This window comes from Natrix helvetica (assembly GCF_964273705.1).
Source record: "Natrix helvetica genome assembly, chromosome: Z".
NCBI classification, from domain to species: Eukaryota; Metazoa; Chordata; class Lepidosauria; order Squamata; family Natricidae; genus Natrix; species Natrix helvetica.
The window spans coordinates 120,337,651-120,347,685 of NC_138554.1; the positions used below are offsets into that span (position 1 = coordinate 120,337,651).

General features: G+C 42.5%; 1 protein-coding gene across 1 annotated transcript; it reads left to right on the forward strand.

Annotated features, from left to right (window-relative positions):
* Positions 1–264: 264 nt before the first annotated feature.
* Positions 265–9,799, forward strand: BAMBI (BMP and activin membrane bound inhibitor). Its single transcript, XM_081970904.1, has 3 exons — positions 265–699; positions 6,410–6,697; positions 9,018–9,799. The coding sequence occupies exons 1-3, from the start codon at positions 624–626 to the stop codon at positions 9,434–9,436; spliced, it is 783 nt and encodes a 260-aa protein (XP_081827030.1). The 5' UTR covers positions 265–623; the 3' UTR covers positions 9,437–9,799.
* The last annotated feature ends 236 nt before the right edge of the window (positions 9,800–10,035 follow it).

The following is a 10,035-nucleotide window of genomic DNA, read 5'->3' on the forward strand; positions in this document are numbered from 1 at the left end:
TGCATTTCCCGCATCCCCGGCCGTTTGTTAAACTAAACGTCTCTTCCCATTCGCACGGCTAATTCCGACCCTAAAAACCCAGGAGAAAGTGAGTGGGAACGGTCCCTCTTCCAGGCTCAGCCTTCCAACCCTTCGATCGCTAAACTCCGCTACTTTGAGCGCCACTTCTGCTCCGCCTATGACAATGGCTGTGGGCGGGGCGAGGGGCGGACCGAGGTGGGGTCAGGCGGCGGGGCGGCTGCATTATTTACAGAGCGAGACTGGAGCGTCAGGGCGAGTGTGGAGGCTGTACCGTCTGCCCTGCGCACTGGCTTTAGGAAAGTGGCGAGGGACGAGGTTTCTGCGGGGGCAGAGCGCTGCAGCGGCGGTGGCATCGGTTCTGCGCGCCCCCCGGTTTGATTGCAGCTGTGAAGGGGCTTCCTCGCCTCCCAGTCCGGCATTTCCAGGGTCCGGCGGGCCCTGCTGGGATCTGGGACTGGAGGACGGTCGACGCGGGCAGGACGGTTCGTTCTTGGGGAGAGTCGATGCGTTTCCCGATCGGAGCCCTTCCTTGCGGTGTCGCAAGGTGAAGCCATCTCGGGACGTCCGGCGGCAAAAAAAAAAGCCAAGCAGGGGAGTCTTCAATGGAGCGTCACTCCAGTTTCTTCTTCATCTGGCTACAACTGGAGCTGTGCGCCATGGCCATCCTATTGACCAAAGGTGAGCTCCAGCGCCCCGGAGCTCTTCGGAAAGAAGAGGCATCCAAGAGAAGCTGCCCCGATCGCGCGGGGCTGGAGATGCCTCTTTTTCCTAGCCTAGGTCAAGGCTCGGAGTGCGGAGGGTCCGCGGCGGGGCCCTTCTTGAAGCGAAAAGAGTTGGGAAAAAGCTGGACGGGAAAGAAACGCGCTCGCGGGGCGGGCTCTGAAGAGGGGAGAAGTGGGTGGCTGAGAGCCGATGCGCCGTTCCCTCTTTAGGGGTGCTTCGTCGCTCGCTGACCAGCGGGTGAATCGTGTCCAGGGTAGAGTCTGCATTCTCCACCATGCTCAGCTTGTTTTTAAAACTTTGCATCGTTCATCGCGGTGCGTGATTGAAACGCAAGTCGGCGTGGTTCTTATATAGTTTTGGTGCGCAAAGCCTGAGAATTGGATTTAATTCTGCAGAGCGAAGGTAACCCACGGTCTGCAGTGCCAAAGTAGTGGCGGCGCCTTGGTCCAACAAACCTGTCCCAAATTGGGGTTTTTACGAGCCTTCTGCGCGCGCGCCCGCATGACAGGTACTTTCTCTTTAAAGCGCCAATTCTGCAAAAGGCGCTCGGACATAGGGCGACCCCTGTAGAGAAAAGGGGACGGACAGCGAGGGCTTAAGGATGAGATTTATTTATTTTCCCTCCTGGCAACCCTAAACCCGATTGTCACTTCCACAGAACTTTGAAAAGCGGCTGCGAAGAGTTGACTGGGGAGGTGGGCGGGCGTTTTGAGTACGGAAAATGCCTTCTTTCCGTGATCAAAAGACCCCAAGAAACTGGCCACGCTAAGATGTAGGGCGCCTTGGGGCCAGAGGGAGAATAGCCCCGAAGATCTAAAATCAGGCTCAACCCGCACCTCCGGTTCTGGGTTGTGAAGCCCGCGTAGGTCTTGCCTTCTTTGCAGACCTGCCCAACTTAGGGACAGGAGACGGGGGTGGGCACTCTTAATGCCATCCAAGGGTTTCCAAGGCTGCGGTCCTATCTTCCAATCCTGGGCGCGCAGCGGGACTTGCTCTCAAGGATGCATGAGACGAAGCGCAAACCCTGCAGCGCCGCCAACAGCTCGGGATCCTCCAAGGCCGCCTTGCCTAGCGGGACCCGGCGAAGCCACCCGGGCTTCCTGGCGCGCAGTCGTGCTAAGTGGCGGGCGGACCACTACGGCTACTTGGAAAGCTTCGAGGAAGGGAAGATCCGAAGGGGCCGCCGGCCTCCCTCCTCTCCCCTTCAGCCATAAACTTTGGAAGCGAGAGGCCGCTCTGGAGGAGGGTCTTCTTAGGAAAGGGTGGTCGCCGGCTTTCGGTGGCTCCTGCCGGGCCAGGCGGAGCTGCCAGTGTAGCGGCGGCCGCCCTCGCAGCGGGTAAGCCCGGTAGCATCCCGCCAGCCGTCCAGCCTCGACACTTCCCCGGGGCGGTTCCCCTCCTCCCCTTGGCCGGCCTGGCCTCTCTTCTTCGGCCTCTCCCTCCCCGGCTGGCGAGCTGCATGTGCTGGGCCCAAGCGCGGCCTTTGAAGAGCGCTGCCAAGGCTTTGTGCGGGTGTCGGGTTTCTTCCCGGGCCGAGGCGTGCAGGCCAGAACAAGCTCGCCTGTTCTTGGAAGTGGTGACGGGGCTTGGATTTCCTGCGCTCCCTCTCCGCCTCCCGCGTGGCTTCCTACCTCCTCGCCCCCCCCTCCCCCTCTCCCGGCTTCATTGATGCGAAGCAACCCTCGGGGCAAGCGGTTGTCAAAATGTTTTGCTTAGGCCATCTTTAGTAGTGTGCTTCGGAACTTTTTTTAGGCGGGTTCTTTGGAGCTGAGAGGCTCATTCTCTTTCTCACCCATTTCAACCTCCCAAATCAAGCGGAGCAGGAGATTCCTGTCGCGGAGGAGCAACTGGCCAGAAGGCAGGATCCCTGCACCCTTTTTCTCTTTCGTGGCTTCTCTAAAGAGAGAGAGGGGTGGTGGTGGTGGTGTAAGAGAGCCAAGGGCAGATCCATCTCAAAATCATCTGCATTCAAGTTTGTAGTCAAACATAATTTGCTTTGTTTTGGCTTAGGGGGAAACCTGCCTGCCAAGGATTTATGCCATAAATGGTTGTTTATGGCACAACCACGAAGCAGTGTAATGTGCTTTTCCAGACTGACATCCCTTACCAGTTTCCTTGATGATGGCTAGCCAGAGGCTTAGCTTGAAATAAATTAACTGCACACCACTCAGCGATTTTGTGAGGCTGGCAGCATTTAAGGGTAAATTGTTTCTCAGACAATCGCAAAAGTTCAGACTTTTGAGGTGTTCCTACAAGAGTCAGCACAAAATGTTTTTCCCCCCCTCCCTCCTCCCTTTTTTAGAAATAAAAGGTACTGTTAAAAGCAGGGAAAGAGAATGGGAAAGTTGACGTTTCCCATAATTGCCATGTTTCATGGAGAGGAGGTTAAAGGATAAGCAAGCACAGGGTTGATGTGCTATAGTATTTATTTATTTTGGAAAGAAGGGTGTAATTAACCCCAAATAACAGCCCTTGAAGCCAGCGGAGGGAAGTTTTCTGGCCCCATCAAAGAGGGACTAAGAAGGGAGTGACTGGGAATAATGTACAGTTGCAGATACTGAAACTATGTGCCTGATAATGATATAATTAGGGGATCACAGACTTCTGGCTGCTGTCGACTTCAAACACTTCAAGAGAAGCCTGCAGTCTCTCCTGAAGCCACCTTGACTAAAAGCAGACATTTTTCTTCAATAGCTACATACAGTAAGAAGAAAGAAGAGGTGAACAGAAAGGGCATTGTTCACTGTTTGAAAATACCAAATACACACTCTGGCCTTTTGAATAGTTCAGAAAGAATCTTGATGAATTGATATAAATAAATATTCCACTCCCAAAAATACAATATTAAAAAAACCTCTGCTCTTTTCCATTGGAAATATATATTATATATAGTCAAATTAAAAGGGAACTTGATGTCTGCTCTATGGGTTTTGTTTATGAACCAGCCTTGGGTCAGAGAAAAGATAAGATTTTCAAATTGGGTCATAGAAGCTATTAAAACAGAAACAGGGTCTTAGGTTTTGTTTTCTTTGCATGTTACTTCCCGAGACAGCTTGTGAGAGGGTATTTGTGCAATTTCCCTCTTTCTATATTTATCCATGGATTGTCAGTGTAAGATGTACAGTTGTCTGAATCTGCTTGCTAGATAACATTTGCTTCAATGACATTTTAAAAAAAAGGGGAATGCAAAATTGGGAAAACAAAACTTTGAGAGAAAGAGAAAAATCTAGATAAGTATAGGAAAAACTGGACTTTAGCATCAGGACATCAGGAATAAGATCTGATAAATTCTAACTACCACCCACATTGTATGCAACCTTCTATTTTTATGCTGTTTTTTTCTTATTACAGTTATCCATTTGGGTGAAAAATCTTAAATGTTTGTTTTGCTTACCGATTTCCAGGCAAAGGCGATGAAATGTTTTCTGTAAAAATAGCTCTCCAAATGCTAGTTGTAAGTTTTTGAACTTCATGAATTCAACAGGCAGAGATTTTAGAGCACGATACACAATGCTTTGGACCCCATGGACTTGATATTACACCTACGTACGTCTAAAAAACCAAGTCTGCTTTCTTTCTCTCTTGTGAGATGTGTATGGTTGTGTTCATTGTAATCTCTTAATTGCTTTGGAAAATAGAATTCTAAAGCCTTATATTTAAAAAAAAAAATATATTGGATGTCTTTATGGTTGATTTTAAAAAAGGTTAAGAAAAACATAGTTCTTTCAATGATGATAATTTCTGAAAGTTGAGAATAGGCCAGCTTTTCTTCCTACTTCTGCTCATACTTTTTTCAGATTTAAACTAAAATATTTAAAAAAGAGTAACATTTCTGTGTGTAATAAAATGAACCTCATTTTTGAGGACTATGAAATGAAGATGTTTTTAGGAAGGGAATATTTTTTAACTTCCTTTATAAATCTTTGTGGTTTCCTGTGCATTTTTCTTTTAGTCCAAGTTTTCAGGTTACGTATTTACCTTTTTTGACCACATGATGGATTGAGTGAACGAGGAGCTGGTAGTGGTGGAGGAAAGTTTAATTTTACCATTGCATCCTTCCTTCCACCGAAAGAAGTTGATTTTGGCAAGTAGAAACGACACTTGTAAACAAAATTTCCTGTTTTAAAATGGAGTAAAAAGCACTTCTACACAAGGAATTCCTTTTTGAAAAAAAGATTCTGTACGGAACCTAATATTTTTCTCTTTTTGTCTCATAGATGAATTTCTTAATATCTCTTTAGGGACAAAATTCTTAGTTAAGTTCAGAAATATGATTGTAGATTTTTCTCTATTTTAGAATTTCATCATGTGTTTACACCCTGATATATAGTTGTGAGGAATGCAGTGTCCATTGTGTGTATATAAATTTTTAATCCCACCTTTGTTATTTTTATAAATAACTCAAGGTAGAGAACATACCTAATATTTTTTTCTTCCTTTTCCTGTTTTCCTCAAAACAACAATCCTGTGATGTGGGATGGGTTAAGAAAAAGTGACTGTCCCAAAATCACCAGCTGGTTTTCATGCTTAAGATGGGAATACGGACTTCTAGCATGGTGCTTTCAGTACTTAAATACTGTCATATTTTATCAGCTTTGGAATTAACCTAATGGATCTTGGAATTAATGCTGGATGCTATGATGCATCTGCCATTGTTGAAAAGTGATATAAATAATACGTAGGCAGGGCATGCAATCCTGTGCTCAGCCAGAAATACCGAATGTTAATAAGTGGCCTATTTAACAAATTTTGACCAGGAGACTGGTCTGTTTTGTAAGGCATACTATAAGTAACTTCGTCTCTGTATGCAACAGTCGTGAGAACCTAAACTGCTACTGGCGTTCAACAACTGAAATATATGTGGATATATTAAATTCTGTTCCTAAATTCTTTTTATACAACCCCTAATTATTCTGGAATTATTTGTATATAATTCTTTGTTCCATTGTTTGATTGGGTGGCCTATATGTACTGTATGTCACAGATTCTATGGTTTGGAAATTGCAAATATTATCAATATAATCAGCTTCTTTATACTTTGTCTAGTATTTGTGCATCATACTTACTTCACGCTACTTTCAGTTTGTTTTCCATGGAGCTCCCCAAGAATGCCTCAAATACTTGGCAGCCGTTAGCAGATAGTCTTAATTGTTGACCATCATTAATCCATGCTTGCGTACCAATAGCAGTACGGTGGAAAAACTGAAATCTGACATTCCAGTTATGGTATCTTGAAGTTCTAGCATCCTGCTCATACAACATAAATCAAGTCATCCCCTTGAGTTGCTCTGGGATTACAACTCTCAGAACTATTAATTTTGTTGATCAAGAATTCTGAGAACTGTAGGTCAATGCATCATGAAAGTACCATGCTGGTGTAAATTGACCCAGAAATGTTTCGAAGAGGATAGTTGAATGCTACTTTCACCTTGGCACACTTGAAACAACTGGTTAGGGATAGATCGTCATTATCTACGTGGTCCTAGGATTGATGGCTCATAATAACCTATCAGTCAAATTATGCTATTCTATTGCCATACACTTTCCTTAATATTTCTGTATTGAATGCAATAAATATCTCAGTCCTTGGCAAAGAGTTGTATATAAAATCAAGTACTTCTGAATGCCTGCTGGCTAACGAGCTTTGCTTTTTATTTTGTAACAGGTGAAATCAGATGCTACTGTGATGCTGCACATTGTGTTGCAACAGGTTATATGTGCAAATCAGAGCTGAGTGCTTGCTTCTCTAGACTGCTTGACCCACAAAACAGCCATTCTCCACTGACTCATGGCTGTTTGGACTCCCTTGCAAGCACCCTGGACATTTGTCAAGTTAACATAGCCCAAAACCACTCTGGCATTGCCATACCCACCTTGGAGTGTTGTCATGAGGATATGTGCAATTACAGAGGTCTTTATGATGTTCTGTCTACTTCCAGGGGTGACCCATTGGGTAAGTCACATTCTTATTCTGTATTGGCAACAGACAAGATCTTGTTAGCCTACTAATGATTTTAGGCTTAAGCCAAGCAGAGAAGGAAGCATGTGGCAGGAAAACCTTTGCCAAAAAGCTTTTACATCTGCATTTGCATCAGACACAAAGCTTTCTTTTTTATTTGTATCTCAACTGGCACATTGCCAGAGAACCCATGTCTTGGGTGGAGTGCTTGCTTTCATCACAATGTAGTGCATTCTAGACTGGGTAAAATAAACTATTAGACTAAAATTAATTACAGAATTTTGAAGTGAATGAAAAGGAAATAACCAAAATTTTAATTTTCTAATGGTGGAACTCAGTTTCTTGTAAGTAACTGAAGGAATTTAACCATACATAAATAATTCCTTTGACCCAACAAATCTTCTGGTGCAACTCTGTTGTTGCTTTGCAGATTGAGGAAGTCCAGTGTGTCATAGTTACTGGGATATCCATTTAATTGATGCTGAATTCCCAGTAACATCATTTTTTTTTTGATAAATGGAATAATATACATTACTTGAACTGCAGTCCTCAAGGGTGCCTCTTAATTGTTTCAAATTTAGTGATTATTTTCCGCAATTGCATATTCTGTTCTCTAAATGTCTGGATTTTCATGTGGGTAACATTATATTGTTTTACTTAACATCATGAAGAAGGTCACAAACTAAAATATATCCTGTTGCAAAAAGAGGGTGAAACTGTGTTCTTCATATTATTGAACTGAACATTACAGCTATGTTAAAAGCTGTTGAATTCAGCAAAATCTAGAGGCTCTTTGTTTCTTGCTAATTATATATTTTTTATTATTTTGATCATCTATTACAAATCAGTGTCACTTAGGAACCACATGCTGTATATATTCTCTGCGACAATTAGATCTACTTTAATTTTATTTTAGTCCTAAATCCTATAAATCATGTAGAAATCGACATTTTTGTTTTAAAAGAAATCTTAATAATCGTAATTGGTTGTCTTTGGGCTGATAAAGCAAAAGCTTAATTTAATTAGGACAATGCTGAACCTTTTAATTTTGAAGAGACGCAAATCTGCATTTGTGCTAGTTTACAGAAAATAAAATTTAATAACCTACTATAACACTTCACTATAAGGTCCAAACAAATAATGCTAGGGATTTTCAATTCCTTTTGTGGTTTTATGCTGTATGTAATTATTTATAGTTAAAGAATCACTGCTAAAAGACTTCATAGTGTCATGTTTGAATTCTTCTAAAATGCAATCTAAAGCTTTTCTTAATTTGCAAACCATTTCACATATTTAATTTATCATTCTAATCAAATCAGGCTGAGACAGTAACTTGTGCATAATCACTAAATTATGCTGGGTTTCTTGCTTGTGCAGAAAGAGACCAAGTTGCTTCAGCTAGTTTTTGCATCTCTAATGGGTACGTTTGTTTCAGGTACATAATTTGTTTGCATTTCAGTAAGTAATTTATTGAGAAGATGGAGCTGAAATCCCCCCTCCTTCCAATTTGCTATACTTCTACTTACAGGGGTGCATTGTTGTTCAAATAGGACAACCTGGGGTGCGGTATCCTTATCTTGTGTTTCTGGAGCCATATGATAAGTACTCAAATGATAAAGGGAAATCTTTACAAGTAGTCCTTGAATTATGACCAGTCATGGACGCATACATTCCAAAGTTATGAGGTCCCTGTGGTCAAATTTCAAGTGCTTGACACCTGGCCCATATTTAGTCATGGGATTGCAGTTTATGACCCCCCCCCCTTCCCACCTTTAAACATTTTATTAGATTATAGAATAAAATACAAAAGCAAATAGGAGGACACAGTGGGGAGGAAAAGGGGAAAGAAAAGTAAGGTGGGGAGGGAGAAAAGAAAAGAAAAAGTTGACTTCCGACTCCCTCTGTTGCAGTAGAATAACATTGAATCTCATTTTTTTTTACTTTTCCATAATAATATAAATTAGCCATTTCTGTAACAACAAATCACAGTTTGTGATTTTTTAATGATTCACTTCTGGTTTGGGAACAATGGGTTCACTTAATGACCACAACATTTGCCTAATGTTGCAATTCATTTAATAACTGCTGCAAAAAACAGGGTCCTAAAATGGAATGATTTGCTTTACGACTTGCGGCTGGTAGCGAGTAGGCTCCATTGCTGTCATAAATCAAGGATCTCCTGTAATTCCTGTGATTTCAAGTGATGGGGAGAGTAATAATGGAATTTTTCTAGAATATTTATTGAACAATGTGGCTTACTAGTTTTTAAATCTCCTCCCCCACTTCCCCCCGCCCCCGCCTTCCTTCTGTGCAGGACAAGGGAGCAGATACCAACATGACAACAGCCGAAATCTCCTCACTAAAGTTCAGGAACTTACTTCCTCAAAAGAATTGTGGTTCAGGGCTGCTGTCATTGCGGTCCCCATTGCAGGTGGCCTGATCTTGGTGCTTCTCATCATGTTAGCATTGCGTATGCTCAGGAGTGAAAATAAACAACTTCAGGACCAGCGGCAACAGATGCTCTCGCGGTTGCATTACAGCTTCCATGGACATCATTCCAAAAAAGGGCAAATGGCTAAGCTGGACTTGGAATGCATGGTGCCTGTCACAGGTCTCGAGAACTGTTGCATGACCTGTGAGAAGATGCGACAGCCGGACTTCAGTAATGACAGAATACTTTCACTTGTCCACTGGGGCATGTATGGAGGGCATGGAAAGCTGGAATTCGTGTGATGACTTCTTTTTTGCTTTTTTTAAAATATCAATATACCTATATATTAAAATTTTTGTCCTTAAAGTTACTAGAATTTTTTTTTTCAAAGGCTGTTAGGTTCTGCTGGACAGGAGCACTTTATATTGGGAGTGAGAGGGAAGCCTACAGTCATTAGTCAAAAAAAAAAAAAAAGGACCTCTGCAGATGGAACATTGGATTTGTCTTCTGAAGGATTCCAAAAGAGATCTCTTATTTGCACAGATGTATTGTTTGTTTTAAAATTATGAACGCCAATTTGAGAAGTTGTACATGCTGTTACCACAGTTGTCTGAACTGTGGGGAAATGGGTGGAGTAATTATACTATTAAATGGTATGCACATTCTGATGTAAAGATTTTTTTAAAAAACACACAAATATATAGATATCTATTTTGCCTGAAACTTATTTTTGTAGTATTGTGGATGAACTATTACTCTAGAGAACAGCCACCCTATATAGTTTCTGTATAGATTTTCCACTCATCTCTGATATAGTTTGTGGGTGTTAAACTCAACAATTTGACTTGTTGAGCCCACATAAATTAATGTGGGCTGAACGATCAAAAGAGTTTTATTCCTG